The 20,488-nt window shown below is 43.4% G+C and overlaps 1 protein-coding gene across 1 annotated transcript; it reads right to left on the bottom strand.

Moving 5' to 3' along the window:
- Window positions 1-5,054: 5,054 nt before the first annotated feature.
- Window positions 5,055-19,519, bottom strand: AVPR1A (arginine vasopressin receptor 1A). Its single transcript, XM_054989118.1, has 2 exons — window positions 18,517-19,519; window positions 5,055-5,341 (listed from the first exon to the last, which is right to left on the bottom strand). The coding sequence occupies exons 1-2, from the start codon at window positions 19,517-19,519 to the stop codon at window positions 5,055-5,057; spliced, it is 1,290 nt and encodes a 429-aa protein (XP_054845093.1).
- Window positions 19,520-20,488: the final 969 nt, after the last annotated feature.

Here is a 20,488-nt window from a genome sequence, read left to right as displayed (position 1 = left end):
AGCCTGTTAATTGTTAAACATTCTAAATATTATTATTATTAAAAACTCTGGTTTGGGAAATTCCTGGAGGGAGCTCAGGAGGCGTCTACCCTCTGAAACTGCCACTCTTCAGAGCCACTGTCACTTGAGAATTCCAGGATCCACCTTTGAGATTTTTCTGCTTCTTAATCTGTATTGGCTTTGGGGTGTGGGCAGCTGATTTACTGATATCACATCAGCATGTAGATGAAACTTCTGTGAAATCTAGTCCTTTACGATTTGGCTTGCAACAACTAAGCTCTTAATTAATTAAATAAAAAGCCAGGATTTCATCCAAGTGTGACATCTGCAGACAGACGTTTGCTGCATAAATTAGAAACCTTTCCCCTTTGCAATGGTGCCTCTGGTAACTTTACCAAGTAACATTTCGTGCTAAATTGAATGACAATAGAAATAATAAAACTGGGAATACATTCTGTTTTACTTGTCCATTTTTATTGCTGTTCTGTTGCTCTCACTAGTACTTATCTTTCTGATTACACACTCATTTGTTTTCATTTGTTTGTTGTACCTTTTTGCTTCAGTTTACTAACCTACACAGCACTTAGGCCATACTCTTAGATTCCTGAGTATAATTTTATTACCTTCATCAGGATTAAATGCTGCAACATTCCCCATGGATTTCTTTATGTTTTACTTCTTTAAACTGTATTGCAGTAGTCAAATCAATTTGTAATAGGCAGATTTATCCAATCACTTTTATTCTTTTAAAACATTTCATTTAGATATTTACAGTCAACATGAAGAATGTTTCTACAAATACAAGCCGAAAACCATGTAACAAAAATAAAATACTTAAAGTGACAATCAAATATATGCAATGTTGAAACTCTGTGAAACTTTGCAAAATAGTAGAGTCCAGTAGCACCTTTAAGACTAACCAACTTTATTGTAGCATAAACTTCAGATGCATCTGACGAAGAGAGCTGTGGCTCTCGAGAGCTTATGCTACAATAAAGTTGGTTAGTCTTAAAGGTGCTACTGGACTCTACTATTTTGCAAAGTTTCACAGAGTTTCAACATTGGCCCAACCCGATTTTTGATCATCATTCTCTAAGAAGCCTCCTATAAGTATTATTTTCTACACTGTGTGCAAGTCTAATGCCCCAGCTCTGTATGAGTATGCCCTAAATTTATATATTGTATCTCAACATTTGCTTGTGGGAGTGTGTGTGCATGCTTTTCATCTCCTTCTTCTGACTCCTGAAGTTTACTTTGTTGTCTGAGCTATTACAATACAGCTCCTTCCCACTCTCTACTTATTGAATGACTCCGATATTACCTTTTACTGCTTTCCCCTTGATGTTACTGTTTCTTCCTGTTTCTTCTTTGTGAAGAAGAAAATGCTATGGAAATGCAGCAGCTGGTGCATGAGACTGCCATGTGAGGGGTCATCAAGTTCCCTTGATGAGAGTCATCATGGTTAAAAATAAAGAATGAATAATATAAAAATAATCCTGGTAAACTGGGATGGCTACACACACTTTTTGAGGGAGTTCTCCACGGGGACCAGCAGCTGGTGTATGTCTGCCAGTCTCCCCATGGAGAACACATGGTAAATGTCTCATCTAGTTTGACCCTTAGTTGGATATTTAAATGCTTATTCCATACCAGTAACATTTCTTTGGAAGATGATTTGCGGAATAATGCAGTTGTATTTTCTTAATTAAAAAAACCCATATGTTAAAATTTCAGTGTATTTACAGACGAATTATGGCATTTTTTACTTCCAATGTGTAATCTTCCTCAAATAAATTTTCAGTTTTGTTTAAAACTTCCATAAAGTTACAAGTTTATTGCCCCAGAATAGGATAAAGTTAACTGGATGTAAAATTAACTGGATATAAAAGATAGTTTATCCACATTGCTTCTATGGGGGAATTTCTGATCTGTCATCTGCAGAAATGGATTAGAGCAATCAATTGGAGTGGCAATGAGGCTCCATTTACTCCAAACATAGGCAGGACATTTATTTCTATATCAATGCAGGTTTTTTTAAACTAAGAAAGGGTTTTTTTGCTGCAAAAAGCAATACATCTAAGAAAATGAAAAGCTGTTTTGAAAGAGCTGTGAATTCTGTAAAGTTTCACATATTCAGAGGAGTTAGCCACATTAGTGTGTAATTGCAAAATAGTAGAGTCTTTCCTCCAAGGAGCTCAGGGCTAACTACATAGTCAGTCTCCCTCTCATTTCCCCCTCACAATTACCCTGCGATATGTTAGGCTATGAGAGTGACTAGCCCAAGTCACCCAGAGAGCTTCATGGGAGAATGGGGATTTGAACCCTGTTCTCAGCCTTAGTCCAGTGCTCCAACTATTACACCTCACTGAGGTCAACCCTTGTGATGGGTTAGCTCTTCTCAAGCAGTTAAGTTCTGTTAACAGTTATTCAGTTGGATGACTGAATGTGCCTTCCATCAGTTAAGATGGAAGGCACATCCAGTCATCCAGTCACCCATCTGCATTATTCCTGCGAACTCATTTAGTAAATTATTCTCTTGATTGTAAGACCAGTCTTTATGTTATGAATTGCCACTGAAACAACAGTTGCAGTAATGATCTATCTTTTATAATTTTATAGTTATATTTTTCTGCAAGTCTATTGATGGCTGAATCTCTAAGCTGCAGGGGTTGGTTGGCTTTCTTTTAAATGAGTATTTCACAACAGGAAGCTTGAAATCAAGCTTACTAAGAATGTAACTTAAAGGGAATGGCTATGAATCACTCTACTTGGACTCTTCATAAAAACTTAGAAGGGAGGGCATGAAGGAAGAGAGGTCATTTGTAAAGCAAAGTCTAAAATAATAAATTTTCTTTCTAGCTCACCTCCTCTTCTTTTACAAGTAGTTACTTATTTAAATATTTTAAAATATTTAAGAATTCTTACTTCAGGGATTCTCAAAGCCAGTTCCCATGACATTACTAAAGAAACTTGAGAATACTAGAATAGCAATATATATTGTAGAAATGATATTGTATTTGGACTGTTTTACCTAAGTCACACCTTTATCTTAACTAAATTTAAATCCATACAATAATAGGTGTATTAACATACATAAATTAAACTTCAGTGTCTTTGGGCTTATTGTGTAGCACAAATAAGTAAAATTTGTGCCTGGGGGCTTATTACGTATATATGTGAATTTGATAGACTGAATAGAGACACGTAACACAAATATTCTCTTTAACTCTCAAATAGAAAGCTAATCAAGGTTCAGCAGGTCAATCCAAGATTAAAGGGGGAGGGGGAATGACTGCTGATTGTTGCTTGGTCCTTATATATATTTAAATTCACAGTGAGCAATTCTGAGTGAAAAAGATAAGTAAATTGAAAAATGAAAATGCTTGTGTACGTACATCATGGCATTGTTTCAGGCTGCAGGCTCTGGTTGTTATAAAATAGGAAAATATCATAAATGTCATAGTTGAATGTTAAACCTGCATGGTTATCTGGCAAATTGTTTTGGTATATTTTCTTTTAGTAAACTAAATTAATGGCACCATTATGTCAAAAAGTAAATATTCATAATTCTTGCTTGAACTGTACAAACCATCGTGTCACTTGCGACATTTTATATTTTGGAACAAGCAAGAAGCCATTCAGGGAAGACAAACATAGGGAGCTACTGTAGATAAGAAAATAAAATGTAAGGAATGTGAGAAAATTATACACCGTAGTATTGCTGAAAAGAGCCTATATTTGGAGAGGGACTTGGAATCCTAAACAGACACAAACAATGCAAATTAATTGTAAAGGCAGATTGTACTATTTTTTTCTGCTACAGGTAGCACACAGAGGCATGTTAGGAACCAATAAAACACAAATAAGTTCACTGTGTATGTTATGTTTATTTCCAAATGCACCATATAAATCTGAATTTAGATTCAATCATCTGGAGTCAGATGACTGATTCCAAGATTTATGGTCCGCACTGAGGGATAAGAAAGGGGCCCGTGGAAAGTGCCAAACTGTTAACATTGTTCAAATCACATTAACACAGAGTCATCAGGCATGGTTCAGCAGGGGCATAGAAAGCACATAAGCTTGACCAGACTGAAATATCTGTGTCACAGGAAATGTGGAAAATTCTAGACCACAGGAATTGCCGAGGTCCTTCTGGATCCTTCCAATGCTATTCTTAAGATCTATGAATTTGACCTTACCAAACTCCCAAATACATAAGCAGCTGCAGAGAGAAGAAGAATTGGACTATATGGAATGGAAAAGCTGGAAGAACCCATCCTATGTTTTATTACAAGTAAGTAACTTTGTGGCACTATATCGACCAGGGTATTTAGAATGTTTGTTAAGCAAAAATTTCTAATGCCTCCAGGGTTCCACTTTGTCTCTTGTGTAACAGTCAGATGTGAATAGTAGCTTCTCCTGTTCCCACATGCATGGTGCCCAATCCAGCTTGTGTGACTGGGTGCACACAGAGAAGGGGCTTCATAAAATCGTAGAGCTGGAAGGGAACTTACAAACCATTTAGTCCAACCCCCCTGCCCATGCCATTTTCCTAACCTAAAATGGTCCCAGGAGGTACTATTCAACACAACAGGCCATGTGACTATATGTAACCATGCCAAAATTGGAGTCCGGTCCAGTTGCATGCATGTCACCCTCACTGATTTTATAGGAATTGTACACGTCTGCATTCCAAGAGATGTCTGAACCAACATTCTCATTGTGTTAAAGAGCATCTGCATTTAATCTTGCATGTCTCATAACTGTTGTGCTGAAAGCCAAGAAACTACATATAAACTGTCATTTTTTAGAAAAATATTACATGTATCACCTTTTCACTGAAACAAATACACATTAATTAATATACCTTCCCTAGACCAATTTAAAGCATTCATTTACATCAATGCAAAATTATCATACACACAAGTAATAAACCGTTTTTCTGTTTATCTTGTTAATTCATTTACTATATAGTAACTGGTAGCTGTAATCAGCTAAAGTGCTAAAGTGCTGTTCTGGCACTCAAGGACCATCAGTTTTGCATACAAGGCTCAGGAAGAAATAGGGATGAACTTTGTAGACTTGGATAAATTTGGAGATTCTCTCCATGTGTCCAAACTGTTTGTTGGGCTTCTGTTATTGGTGAAAGAAGTCTGTCGCCTGCTGATGCTCTCAGAATCTTCTTTATTCAGTGTCTGTTTCAGTTTCTGACAGCACGGAAAGCTCTGAATGAAATCTTGCAGAAGGTGCCCACTAAAGAACATGTAGATCCATGGATTGCAACAACTGTTCAAGCTGGCTAAAAGGGCAGTGACTGTAACTACAATGTCCTCAGACTCTGTCAAGAAAAAAGCAGTGCATTGCTTAGCAACAACATACCATCTGGGATTAACCATTAACCGTTTAGTTCTGATTCTGATTTTTTAAAATGAAAATATATATGACCAAGAAAGTATTTTAAAAGCATTTAAAAGTATCAGACACAACTAATTTCTGCAAGCAAATAATTAACAGTGCCACCCCAAGCAGGGCTATACTATTCCATCCTAGCCCACTGAATTCCTATTGCCAAGGAAGCTTACTTCCTCAGCCACTCACACACTCTTAACATAACCTACCTCACAGGGTTGTGATTATGAAATGGAGAAAATGAGAACAATGTAAGCCACGTTGGGTCCCCATTAGGGAGAAAGGTGGGGTATAAATGAAAATAGAAATAAAAAAGAATGTTCTAACTAGAGGTGGGCACGATCCCAAAAAAAATACCAATCAAGCTGATCGTGGATCGGCACTGGCGACGATCTCGAATTAACGATCCACACCGATCATCTCCCATTTCCGATCCGTGGATCGTGGAGGCAAAAGCGGAGGGGCACCCCGCTGTTCCCAGCGATACAGGAACAGTGGCTGATGCCGGCGGCATCTGTGTTTGTGTTTGGTTGTCTGTGTCTGGCCATCAGAGCTGCCTATCAGGGTTTGCAGGGATGAGATTGGAGTGCCCATGGCTACAGAACACCCCCTTCCCCCCCTCCCTTGGGTGTCTTCTCCCAGCTGGTGACTGCTTTGCTGCTCCGTGATTGGAAGGAAGCCCTGCTGATCAAGGCAAGCTGGGCTTCCATTCGGGTTCCCAGGGCAACAGAAGGAGGGCAAACACAGCTCAGGCATTCCCCTGGCTCCATTGCCAGGGGAATAGATTACTGGCGCCTGAGTGTCTGGCTTCCCGATCCGAGCACGATCGCCCCAATCCAGCCCCCCTCCCGACCGCTGGATCGTTGGCTGTGCCCGAGCACGATCCGCCGGGTCCCGATCACGCAATCGCCATTATCGTGGGTTTTTTTTTCGATCGTAATGCGGATCGTGCCCATCTCTAGTTCTAACCCTTAGTAGTGCACTATCTGTATATGTTCTATTTAAACCAGTGCAGTGCAGATATCTACATTTGGATATGCATAAAGATAAAGAGAATCTTTATCTGAATAAAGAAAAAATGAAATATTTTAAAGGCTCAATGACATGATTTCCATTTAAACAAAGCACTTAAACAAAGAATCCAGTGGACCAGTAAAAATCTGCAAAAACTCCAATTCTTTAAACCACATAAGAAAACCTACTAAACTTAGTTTTGTTAGGCCACTTCAGTGCCAGTCACAGGAAGAGAAACGCAATGGGAACAGAAGATTATGGAGATAAACCACTGGCTATGTTCATGGTGCCTTACTATAAATGGGAACACAGTTAAAAACCAAATGACAATAAAGACATACTGAATGGTGGTATCCAGGGGGATAAATACCCAAATCGGACCCAAATCAGGCCCAGCATTGCAGGCTCCAATTCAGGTTGCTTCGGAAAGCTTCAGGCACATTTAAACCCCCCACCCTTGCTTCAGCTGACTGGCAGAGCCTGTTTAAAGTCCCCCCCATGCTGCTTGCAAGCGGTGTGGGGGTGCTTTAAGTGTGCGCCCTTGCTCCAGCTGATTGTCAAGAAATACTGGAAAAGGAAAGTGACAACCCAGTGGAAAGTGTCTGGGGTGGCCCAGCCCCCCTGGACTTACCCTTGTGGTGGGATGGGGAGTAGGCCGAAGCCCCAGAAGGAGCCAGAGCCACCGGAGCCGACCTGACAGCAGCTGGGAGGCAACGGAGGTCACGGGAGCCGCCTGTCCCAGCAAGAAGCTGCCAGGAGCTGCCGCAGCAGTGCCAGGAACAGCACGGCCGCCAGAAGCTGCCACAGCAGCACCAGGGCAGTGCGGTCCGCCAAGTGGCTGCTGCAGCAGTGCCGGGAGCAGCCAGCATAAACCAGGCCAATGACACAGGCCCAGCACACCCCAGCCAGAGGAAGGGGAAGGGGTGGAGTCGAAGGGAGGCAGCACGCCCAGTCTCCGGGCCGAACAGGCACCAGAGAGAGAGATATCCCGGAGAGCATTCAGGCGGCACCCGGCCGGGTAGGAGGGATGGACACCAACCAGCTCCTCCCTCCTCTGGGGCTTCAGAAACCTGGGAGGGGCTAGGGATGGCAGCTGGCCGCATAGGGAAGCAGGCTGGCCAGGACATCTGCCCATCAAGCCCAGGGGGAGAGTGAGTTTGTGCCCTTGCTCCAGCTGACTGACAGGCTCCATCAGACAGCTGGAGCAAGGGCAGGGGGTTAAACTTTAAAGTGCCCTCCGCATCACTTGCAAGCCATGCAGGGGACACTTTAAGTTTGCGCCCTTGCTTCAGCTGACTGGCAGAGGAGGAGGCTCCCCCACCAGTCAGCTGAAGCAAGCAGCTAGAACTTACCTGCGTCATTTCTTTCACCCAATGGGAGGGGGAGGAGAGAATCTCCCCCTCCACCTCACTAGATGGGAGAGGGAGGGAACCCCTCGTGCCCTTCCCATCAGGTGAAATAAGCAGTAAGGCCAGAAGTTTGTTGGTGTGCTCTGAATCTTTATGGCGCACATTGAAGTGAGTCAATAAGCGATTTCCGAAGCGGCTTGCTGCTTCAGAAATCGCTTATTTGACTCTTTTTTCTGCTTCAGAAATTCTGAAACCCAAATTACTGTTTATGGTGAGTTCCCCCAATGTACATGATGTCACATTGAACACCCGTGATCCAGCACATGTGGGGCATATTGCGTAGTTTGGCCTTTAGCTACTTAGGCACAGGGAAATGAAGAGTTTAGCTCCCCTGCTCTATGTTATGCCTGTTTGCCATCCTCTGCTAAATCCTGGAAAAGAAGAATTCACACCTCCCCATTGCAGATGGGCAAGCAAAAATGTTTATTGCTTCTAAAACAAGGATGCTGTCTCCCATCTACCTAAAATATGGCAAGGAATAAAATTCCTTGGGTGAGGGGCACAATCCCTGAGATGTTCACCCTAGTTTGGAGGAAAGTATTTTTTTGTTAGAAATAAAAACAAAGACTAGAAAAAATCTAAATGTATGTACTAAATATAATTTTAAATTGAATACAATCGTTTATTAAAACACTAGCTTGATACCCATGCTTTGCTATAGTATTTAACTTCTTTAAAACTAGTTATAATACTAATGGGTATGTAACATTTGGGGGCGGGGGGGGGAGTTGGCATCCCTAGTGAACTTATAGGGGAAGACTGGGAGGTTCATTTTACCTCAGGACATATTCAATGACTCCCAGTAGCAACTGCATACTGTTTAGATGTGGGGGGTGAGGACCAATCAGGCCGCGTACACAAATGACCTCTGTGTTCCAAATGACTCTGGGGGTGAGGTTGGACTCTGTCAGGAGGTTGGTATCTACCTTCCTCCTCCCCCGCCCTGAAGGATGAGACAGCTGCAGTTTCTTTTCCCTTTCATAGGATATTTAGCCTGGAGCTTTGGGAGCACTGACAAGTCGACCTTGAGTGCCTAGATTCTCACAGGCTGAATGTCAAACCCACAGAAAGGGGGGCCAGTACTTTGAACTACATGTTTGTTGATAATGTGTCATTCCTAAAAAAGTCTTCGTTATACCTTGAACTGGATTTTTATAATAAAATCTTCATTAAACCAACCAGTGGAGTTTTTTTGTAAAGTATCTTGGCAGGGTCCTTACAGGGGGGATGAGGTGTGGAATGTAGTGAGCCCCAATCAGCCCGCATATGCAAATGACCTTGAATGGCTGGCCCAATCAGGGAAGAGTGGCCAAGCTGGCAGTGGGCAGCAACCTGCCAGGCGCAAACAGGCAGCAACCTGCCAGCTACACAGGGAAGCTGCATCCCTTTGGGAAAATACATTTTACCCCTTTTTACCACTTCAGGGGGCATATTTCTTAAAATCCCTTCTTAGTGGGAATGTTCTCCCCAAATGTCATGTTTCTAGGTCCAGGGGTCTGGGTTGGGTGTTGATGAGTCAGTCAGGACATTTGTCTTTATAGAGAGAGATTTGTATACTACTGTAAAGATAATGAAGATTTATTGCTGTCATTCTCATTCTCGGTCACTGGACAGTATTTCGCAAAAAAACAACAACAAACCTTAAAACATTTTTGTATCTTTAGACCATGCTGGCAAACTATTTTAACTGAATTATGCTTTGTATAGATTAATTTAAAAAATCATAAACAATGGCTTCATACATCTGGTCGTAGTTCAATACTGGCAAAGCTAACTGGACCTAGCACCTTAGTATTAATGACAACAGGATGATTTGCATGCATATCATCAGGAAAGACTGAGAATAAAATTGCCATTAGTAACATTCTTATACACGTCCCTGGTGCAGGCATGTTTGGAATACTATGTACAGTTCTTCTCCCCACAACTCAAAAAGAATGTTGAAGAACAGAAAATGTAGGAAAGAGCAACCAAAATTATAGAGTTAGAGAGTTTTCCCTAATAGAGGAAGCTAAAGGAGTAAAGCATCTGGGCTGTTTAGTTTAGAAAATAAGGCAACTATTTAGAAAATAAGGCAACGGGTTTGGCACAAGCACACAGAGTCCTAGGAAATTAGCCAGAGGTTGGACTAGAGTGAGGAATTTAGGGTATATTTACCTATTCATGAAGAGTAGAGCAGACCACGGAGGAAGAGGGCTTCAAACAGCCAGCGTTCTCAACCAGAAGAGTCTTAGGAAAAGTGACCCTAAGGGTACAGCGCTCAGATCTGGAGAAGCATGCACGATTTGAATGGGGCAAAGCTCTGGTTCTTATAGGGCAAAACGTGTCCTGAGGCTGGGGAGCCCCCTCAGCAGTTAGGACAAAGACTGTAAAGGTCAGTTTGTGGGAACGACAAAGGTTTGATTACTTTTGATTGGTGCTACCGCGGTGTGACAAAGAAAATGCATAGTGTATCCTGGTGCTTCACAAAGAAGCAGTTTGCCAATTAATGTTCCTGGAGCTAAGTTGATGAATTTAGATTTTGATCACATGTTCCCAGGGAGAAATCAGGAACTTATCAGAGCAGATTGATGGTCCTTGATTTTAGGATAGGATTCAATTACAGAAGGAGGGCATATCGGAATTTGCTAAGTGGGGTAATTCAGCAAGACTGTTTCTTGTCACAGCTGCATGTGATCAAGTGGAGCGCAAATGGAAAGCAAGTGAACAGGGAAGAATACATGTGAGTCTGTTCATTTGCCATTCAAGTGTCATTTATCACTTGTAGCTTGGCCCTGAGGGGTGACAGGATAGTCTACAAAATTATGTATGGTATAAATAGAATGTTCTCTCTCTCCTGCAGTACTTAAAGTCAGAGTCACCCTATGAAACTATTTGGCAACAGATTCAAGATAGACAAAAGGTAATACTACTTCACACAAGGCTAGATGAATTGTGCAACTCACTGCTAGAACGCAGTGAAGGTCACTGGCTGAGATGGGTTTAAAAGCAGGATGGATGCATTTATTGAGGGTCTAGGAAAGCTGACTGGGACCTCCAAGCTCAGAGTCAGATGCTGGGGAGAAGTCAGCTGGTGAGCACTGTTGCCTGTGGGTCTTGCTTGTGGTCTCCCCTGTAGCATCCCTTTCTGGCCTCTGTTGGAAACAGGATGCTGGATTAGATGGACCGTTGGCCTGATCAAAATTGACTACTCTTATGTTCTTATGCTATTCTCCAGTTCAGCAATTACAGAAAAGGTATGTAGTCATACTAACAAAGCCAGTGTGAACAGCCTAAATGCATATAAAAGGTGAGCCAGGCCCATCACAGCATGTCTCTCCCTCATACAGTCCTGTGCTATAAAAATGCCATTAAACTCAATAGTGTTGATTATGGCTGATGTAGTAAGGTAAGTCACTCAGCTACACCAGCAGCACATTCACAGGCGATGCTCAGCACCAGTTCTGCCGCACAGGTAGCAATGCTACATTAACACCAACACATTTGTACCCCAATCTCAATACTTATTTCTGGAGCAAAATCTCCATTTTTTAAAAAAATGCCTCTTAAAAATCCAGTTGGTATAATGTCTATTGCCCTGCTTAATACTTGTAAACTCACCTCTGCATTATTATACTCTGCCATAAACAATCTAATGCTGCACTGCTTTATATCCTTGGATTGCTTTATGTATAGCTGACTGTACAAACAGCACAGCACTCTTACTCTGCAATGCCACTTCTTGGTTTATGCTGTGACATTAATTCCCTGCAATGCCACTCTTTGATTTATGACATGGCTTTAATTGCAGTTCAATACTAGGATAGTATTCCGTTTCTCTACTGGATCCACCAGGAACTAATACTGTAGTGAATTTAGGAAGTACCTTCCATCCATCAGTCATTATGATCTGCAAAGAAGACCCGTTTCTGTGCTGCACCAAGTTAAGAATGGCAAGGTACAGTGCCTTTTCCTTGGTGGAGTCCCTCATTTGAGCTCATTGTTAAAAACATCCATACAGCTCATCCATACAGACACTCAGAAAACAACGCAATTGCAAACCTTTTGAGTTCTTCTATTGTTTTAATTGGCACTCGTTTAATACTGAAGTGTACACAGATAAACAGGAGATTATCATAAGCATACTACAGGCAAAAAAGAAAGAATTATTAGGCATGTCAAATGTAAAATACGGACCTATTCTGACAACCAGTTGGATATACTGGAGCAGGGAAAGGTCATGGCAGCTAGTCTGATCTCAGCCTTCATGGGGGTTCTTGGTTCTATATGCACAGCGCTGACATGTGTACAATTTGTATGAACCAAAGTTTCTCTGCATGACTGGTGACACTGTTTATTTCAGGGCTCCTCATCACACATCCAAAGCCCTTGTTCAACAAGTTGTATGACTAGGCTCTGCAGAAAAGCTGATTATTGTGTAGAAGTTGATGTGGGATTTACTTTTGCAATTCCTCTCCCATACAAATCCAGTGTACCAGTTAGCCCTATGAACAGTACTATGGTTTCTACACAGCAGATAAAGTCCTTAAGTTCAATATATAATGTAAAAAAAAAGTGATAATGGACATGTAGAATTTCCTTATTACATGCCTCATAGGTTGATCTGTGCTAGAACAGAAGCAATCTTCAGAATTCCAAATGTTGACTATTCATGCGGCGGAATGTGAGAATCATATTTCAGGAACTATTACTTTGGGGCTATCTGGGTTCTACGAGAGGCTAGTTAGTTCAAATTGGAACAGGAAAATCAGCACCTATACACACTGCTTCTTGGTCCTTGCTGTTCCACTACTATTAAATAGTGGGTTCAGACTTGAAGTAAACCAACAGCTCTTTATTCAGTATAACCACACACAACAACAACAAGAGGTAAGGACCTTCCAGCCGGGGGATCTCGTATATGCCCGCGACTACAGAGGCCGTCTGCCATGGGTGCCTGCGACCGTGGACACCACAACGGGACCAGTGTCATACGCCGTTGTCGCTGCGGATGGCAGGAAACTACGAAGACACGTGGACCAGCTACGACGCAGATGGCCGACCAGGACAACGGGAGCCGAGAGCTTACCAACGCCCAGTGAACAGGATACCATCCCTCCAGAAACGGACAGTGAAGCTATACCACAGCAGGCACCAACGGTCAGCTCACCGGCTGCAGAGGCAAGTACTACCCCCGAGAACCAAGCGGAACTAAGTAACGGGCTACCAACTGCCCAAACACCGGCTCAATTGTCGGACGCACTTTGTCCCTCGCCTCAAGTGACCTTACGAAGGTCCCAGCGGACTCGGACTACTCCCAGCCACCTGAAAGATTATATTTGTTAGGAGGTCAGTTCTTTATTGTGTCGAACGGTGTAGTTTGAAGCTGGGCTGGCGCCACTAGTGCCCGTGCTATATCAAACGTGGAACGCCCACACACGCTGAAGAACGTTGCTCTCGCGAGATCTGTGTCTTCAATCTTGTTCGCCTCAAGGTAGAAGTCGAAGCGGGTAATGTAGGATTCCCAGTCCTCGGCTGTGAGTCAAACGGTTCGAAGTGGCCCTTAGCGGCCATGTCTGCCTTCTGGACGACGCGAGCGTATGTCGGATGGTGGAGGTGACAATTCCTCACGCTTAAGATTTCAGCTTAGGTCTTGGGGCTGCCTACCCAAGCACCTTGTTAGTGATATCGCTCTGGTATTGGGGCTGCATACCCAATCAGAGATCCCACCTTCGTCGCCAGTATTAAATAGTGGGTTCAGACTTGAAGTAAACCAACAGCTCTTTATTCAGTATAACCACACACAACAACAACAACTGACAGAAACCCTCAATATATATACATACCAGTTTTCCCTCCCAAAGAGTTATAGCCAATGAGAACACGTACTTTAGAATACCCTCGTTTGCATAACTCACATACATTGTAACTTATTTACAGCTCAGTGATTGGTCTTTATCTGGCTCTCCTGATTTGCTGCCACCCGTACTTAGTGGCCACTGATAGCAAAGCCTTGAGTTCTCTATCAGCTACAGTTCGACCAATACATTACAACTACAGTTGCCATGTTAAAATGACAACAAGAACTAGTGGAATCCCCTTCTATGCAAATCTTAAAGAAACAGAAATTCAGTCAGGATTAAAACCTAGCAAATTAACCCATTACATTCCTAGCCCTCATTCCTAAACCTGCTAATTTTCTCCCTATCAGTAATAAGAGCCTCTCCTGTCCATATGACTTATGGGAAGTTTTGTTTCAGTTCCACTCTTTCCTAGTCCACTAGCATTCCTGTCAAAAAAGCATACAGCCCATCCTCTCCATGGTGTCACTTCAGAGTTCTTTCTTGCCTCGGCTGCCTATTCCCTGTTCCCTTTATCTTCTTCAAGCCTCCTTCATTGCTCCTTCCCTCAAGTTCTTCTTTCCCAGTGCATCAAATTATTGTGAGACAAGGGTTGGGGCTTTTTTTGCTACACTGTACCTGGTTTCGCAGCTTCTCTACCATCTTCTTCATCGCCGTCCTTAGACTTCCCCTGCCGGACTACTCCTTTAGATCTTAAACCCCACAAAATTTATATATTTCTCTTGCCTCACAGAAGCTGGACTGAAGTCTAACAGGTTGTTCCCTGAGTAGGTGGATGTGCTTCACTCCCACATGCAATACACAGTAAATGTCAAGTGCTACCACACCATCGTTTTTGATCTTCTTTTTACATGGCCTGTTTTTAATTGCTTCTTCCTTTTGCCTCTTAAAGCTAAGGCATATGTTAAATTCTCTGTTGTTTCATCTCAATTTTATTTTATAGTCTTAAGAGTGGATTTCATACCATCTTGTTTTCCAGAAGATATTTCTTGTTTATTTGATTTTGCTGTATACTGTCATTGTGCAAATGCCGTCTTAAACATGTTGGCAGATAATTAGGCTATAAACAAGCTTGGGCCCACGAGGGATTGTGGGTGGGCAATTTGGAAATTCCCTCTTCTCCTCCCCAAATCTTCTCCTCCACAGTTCTCTAAGTTCTCAAAGGCTTGATCATGATTTTCCTCTTTCCTGCGTTTCTGATACTCAACTGCTCTGAACATTAAATCCCTTCTGTAGCCCATGTAGTTCTGATCAGGCTGTTTCTGAGGGCTGGTTTTTAAAAAATATACAAAGTACCCTTCTGTATACCTAGAGAGTCCTCCAAGTTGGTAGAGACCTCTACACTCTCTGTGGGTGGCCCAGATTTGTTGAAAACAGAGGCTGGCTGCTTGCAATTAGATATAGCAGTTGTCAAATAAAGATAAAACAAATAAATAAAAATGCACCCTATCGTCCTGAGTTTGTTTTTACTTAGCTATTGTGATTTTAAAAAGGCGAAACTCCATTTCAGAACAGTGGATATTGGATACCAGCAACAAAGCCTGTTGTGGGGAAAAATACAACGGGCTCTAGAAAGGGGAGGGCGGGCGGACATTAATTCCTCCTCCGTCATTGATGCCAGCCAGTGAAGGAGGGGGGCGGGCATTGCCACCTGCTCCGCTCCTGATCCCAGCTGGCTGAAGGGGGTGGAGGCATTGCCACCTGCTCCCGGCCTGGGCTTCCTGCCATGGCAGCGCCCTCTGGCGGTGCACCAGGGTAGGCAGTGAGTCGTCTTGAATACGCTTAATTATATAGTAAGATGTGTGACTACAGCATATTTTCCTTATTTACTTCTCCAAAGACAGAGTATACTTATGAATTCAGATCAGATTGCTTGCCTTACTTAGTTAGTTCAAATTGGAACAGGAACAAATTGAAACATTTTTAACTAGTTTGATATAAAGGAGTTCTAAATTGGTAAGTTTATTTTAAGGTCTGATTCATAACTACACTATAACCGAGCAATCTGCTTTCATGTTTGCGATTTCTAAACCATTTCATTTCCTAATAATAAACCTGCATTGTATTTATTGCAGTAATCAGCATCTAAACGTTCTCTACCTACTTCCACTTAAATATTCTGGTGGATATCAAAAAATAGATATTTTGGCTGTGTTATAACGTACATTAAAGAATATCCAAATACTTAGAGAGAACAGAAAGAAAATAATAATAATAGTCCTATTCAAACAGAGTTACGCTGTTCTAAGCCCATTCCAAAGACTCAGAATGGTGTGAGTCTGGTTAGGATTGCACTATTCTGTGCAATGGGTCATTGCAATGTGTAACTCTGTCTAGGATTGCACTGTAAGTGACCATGTGGGCTATGGCCTATCAACTACTATTGTGTGCATGCTTTAAATATAAACCACAAAATCATTTGAAGGAGGATTTAGGAAGTTAGTAAAAACCTTTGTTTCCCAAACACAAACATGGTAATTGGCAAGTCACATGTTTTTTAAAAATTATACATGGTAAACCCTAGAGTTCTCAGGGCGGCTTTTATAAGTCACATTAAACACTCACAGTTATTCTCCATTTTGAGAATATTGCACTGCATTTTAATAATTCCTTGATCCTAAAGCAATGGTGCCTCCCCACAACATTAACTGTTCTATTAGTATCCACTGACTGAGAAATACATGACAAAAATATGAACCTGACAATCCTTACTGCACATATGGATTTATGGATCCTTTGCAATAAGTCTGTGCCCCCCAGGAGTCCTTGGCTCCAAAGCTAGGAAGCACTTATTTAAAAAACTGAAGTTTCAGATGCACTTTGAGTTAAGGGCGAGGTTTGGTTTCTATGTTCTCCTTTGGTTATCAGTCACTAACAGTGCAATCCTATGGAGAGTTACTCCAGTCTAAGTCCATTGACTACAATGGGCTTGACTGGAGTAACTCATCATAGGATTGTACTGTAAATATATTACAAATCACACAACTTTAACTACAACAGTGCTTTTTTTAAAAAAAGGGTAAAATTTGTTGTCGTTACTGAGGGCAATGAAAAATCATGACAAAGGAACATTCTTCATAATATATTCTCACACAATTATATGTTTTTAAGTTAAATGGCAACTTAGCTTTCCTTCCTAAAATCAAATTTACTTTTTATAAAAATTTGACTCTGCTTCGATTCTTTTGAAAACTTGATGTTTAAAAAAAAACTCTAAAACACTTACTAGCTGTCTGGGGTTGTATACTAGAAAGCATTAATCAACCACAACAAAGTCTGAAGAGTCTTTATTAAAATAATAACTAGTTGATTGAACCACCTCTTTTGGGTTATAACTGGTCCCAAGCTGTTGTCTGAAGACGCAGACTTGAGGAAAGAGGCTTTTGGTGTCTTCTATGGAGAGCTGCATCTCTTCTACTTCAGTGGAATATCACTTTTATTGACATCAGCGAAATATCATAGAAACATCTTTAGAATAAATGCTCAACTGCGCACAACTAGAAGATAAAAGTGCTTAAACAATCAACCTTTTCAAAACTACCTGCAAATTCTATTCACAATTAGAGAAAAAGGAGCAGAGTCTCCTTACTGTTTCAATAACTGTTGTTTATTAATGTCTGTTTATTAATTTATAACCATGACTTGGCAGTTATTCCCATAGACTCAAATTACTCAGCTTAATTAGTTCCACTAACTAAAAGTTCAATTTCTTGTCAATACACAACAAAACAAAACAGGAATCCAATGGCACCTTAGAAACGATTTATTCCAGCATAAGCTTTCATGAGTCAAACTCAGAATTTACCAGATAGAATGAGCTTTTCACCAAAACTATAAATTAAAGTCCAGTGACACCTTAAAGACCAACACATTTTTCAGGATATATGTTTTCAAAAGTCAAAGCTCTCTTCTTTTGTATCTGAAGGGAGCTTTGACTTTCAAAAGTCTATCCCTGTTCTACTGCGGACCAACATGGCTACTCATCTGAAACTATCATCAGAACTATGTGTTTGTCACCCAAATGCCATTTAGTGTGTGTGTGAGTGGGGGGGGGGGGGACTCAAAAGGCATTCCATTCATGTAGGGCTATTCTTCCAGAGACTTCGAAGCCTTCCTTTCCTTGTAATGACATTTCATCGGAAATGCTACCACCACAAGCTAAAAGGCATTTTACTCTTAAGTAAGTCCAACTACAGCTATTTCATTAGGTGTCAAAGCTGCAATTCCAAACATACCAGCTTAGAAACCACTTCATCCAAAGTTTTGGGTTTGTGATCCTAAGGGCACTGCTTGAGAGTAAGGCTAGTTTCAAGTAGGTAGCCTGCAGGTTTGCAGTAGAAGAGCAAGATTTGAGTCCAGCAGTACCTTAGAGACCCAACGAGATTTTCAGGGTATAATCTTGCAATAGTCAGGTCTCTGAAGAAGGGAGATTTGACTCTTGAAAGCATACACCCTGCAAATCTTGTTGGTTTCTAAGGTGTCAGTGGACTCAAATCCTGCTGAAAGTAAAGCTGTAATCTTACATTTAGTTGGGAATAAACCTCTCTGAAGGATGCATAGGACCAGGCTACATATTGCCGCCAAATAAATGGCTTTAGGCTTGGGATGTAAACTTGAGCAGGATTCCAAACTTCTTTCAAGTATGTTTAATTTTGCAAAACTGGAAAAAGACAACCTAAGATTGCAGAGAAGAGCTGTGCATCCCGATCCATTTTGAGCTAATAGTGGAGTTTTGTCTTGAGGTAAATCGGGAGCCACTCCTGAATGCACATCGAGGGGCAAGCCTAAGGAGATGTGGGGGAGAGGGAGAGAGCGGGAGGGCAACAGCACAGCGTACCTACCGATCCAGGAGGAGTGCCTGTCCCAGACGGACCACATCTGAACAGTGAAGAAGGGCGCCCAGCAAACGATGTAAGCCGAAACGATGACGAAGGTCATCTTGACGGTGCGGATCTTGGCGCGGGAGATGTTCTTGACGCTGCTGACACAGGGCGTGTGGTGCAGTCCCTTGCGGAGGACGCCCCCTCGGGGCGCAGCCACCTCCGGCCTCTGCCTCCGGGTCTTGTCGCGGACGTTGCTCCAGATGTGGAAGCAGATGAAGCCGTAGCAGGTGGCCAGGATGACGACGGGCGCCACGAAGATGCCGCCGGTGATCCAGGTGATGTAGGCGCGGGCCCCCCAGGGCATGATGAAGTGCGCCCAGCAGTCGTAGACCTGCGAGCCGCGCTCCACCTCGCTGAGCGAGAAGATGAAGTACTGCGGTAGGCTGAGCAGGAAGCTGAGCGCCCAGGCGGCCGCGATCATGCAGCGCGAGCGCCGGGCCGGCTGCTGGAGCGTCTTGAGCGGGTGGCACACGGCGATGTAGCGGTCGGCCGTCATGACCACCAGCATGTACGCCGAGGCGAACATGCCGAAGACCTGCAGGTGCTTCACCACGCGGCACAGCCCGTCTGGCCCGTGGAAGCGGTACGTCACGTCCCAGCAGAGCTGTGGCAGGATCTGGAAGAAGGCCACCGCCAGGTCGGCCAGGCTGAGGTGCCGGATGAAGAGGTGCATGCGCGACGCCTTCTTGCGCGGAGTCCGGTGGAGCGCCAGCAGCACCAGGCAGTTGCCCAGCACGGCCAAGGCGAACGTCAAGGCCAGCACGGCAATCTCCAGCTTGGCCAGCTCTTCGTCCCGCCCGTAGAAGTTGCTGCTGTCGTTGGCGCCGCTGCCGGACGGCGGCAGCTCCTCCGCGCGGGCTTCGCCGGCGCCTTCCGCCTCCCCGAAGCACCCCCGGCTCTGGTTCCAAGTCGGCGACGGGGCTGGCCACGGAGAGCCGCCGGGACTGTCCCCGACGCGCATGGCGACGCCCTTTCGCTGCACGACTCTCGGCAAGGCGCGTTCCTCGGGCAGCCCCTCGCAGTAGTACCCTCGAGACCCACCAGATTTGCAGGGTGTAAGGCACGACTCTTGCTTTGTCTACTTCGAGGAGGAGTAGCCGGAGGAGAGGGGAGCTTTGGTCGCTGCCCTTCCCGCCTTCTGCTTGGAAGCAAGTCCAAAGCAGCGCGGCGCCTCTCGTCGCTCTTTCTCCAGCGCGCCTCACGCGGCTTTCCCGCCTTCCCGTTCTCTGCCCAGCATTCCCAGCACTGAACCGCTTGCCGGGCGTCCTGCGCGCTTCTCCCTTTCTTTCCGCGCTGAGCTCTGGCCCCGCCCCGCTCGCCCCCTTCCTCTTGGGCCCTGCGCCTTTCTTTCGACGCCGTCCTCGCTCCGCTCTGGCTGCCAGCCCATGGCGCGCGAGTCTTCTTCCTTCGGGCGATCTCCGCGGCCTGACAAGCAGTTTAGTGACTGGCTGGTTCTTGACGCCACCCAGCTTCTATCTGGGCTGGAGATGAAGGGCTGGTTCATATCCGTGCAGAGAGAGAGAGAGAGAGAGAGACCCATACAACTTTATGGGATGTATTTGCCTCTTTAATTGAACTGAAGTTGAAAAGCATTGTGATTGAGGAGATACTAGAGCTATACTGTTTTGATAGGGGCTAGCTATTTATTTAGAATTATTTACTTAGAAAATGTATGCATTGCCTCTGCAGAGAACCTTCTACACTCAGTATTGCAATTAGGCTCCACCGGCAACTGTGCATGTATGAATTCACTTTTCCCCTCCCTGTACGATTTGTAGAAGAGCACTTTTAACTCTGCAGCAGAAAAAGTCTACCCAAAATACTTACATTGACATGAACTTTCACGGAACAGCACACATTTATATTTCAAACACTCAAAGTACACCAAATGCAGACTATACACTTTCCCTTGCATTTTGTTTTTCATGGT

The sequence above is a fragment of the Eublepharis macularius genome, chromosome 9 (genome assembly GCF_028583425.1).
Source record: "Eublepharis macularius isolate TG4126 chromosome 9, MPM_Emac_v1.0, whole genome shotgun sequence".
NCBI lineage: Eukaryota > Metazoa > Chordata > Lepidosauria > Squamata > Eublepharidae > Eublepharis > Eublepharis macularius.
This window is presented reverse-complemented; position numbering and strand designations above follow the sequence as displayed.

Excerpts from the sequence above, each read along its gene's own strand:
- AVPR1A (XM_054989118.1), bottom strand. The coding sequence starts at position 19,519 with ATGCGCGTCGGGGACAGTCCCGGCGGCTCTCCGTGGCCAGCCCCGTCG. Across the intron at positions 5,342-18,516 it reads CAGGCACTCCTCCTGGATCG|AGTCTGAGGACATTGTAGTT; the intron begins GTAGGTACGCTG and ends TTTTCTTGACAG.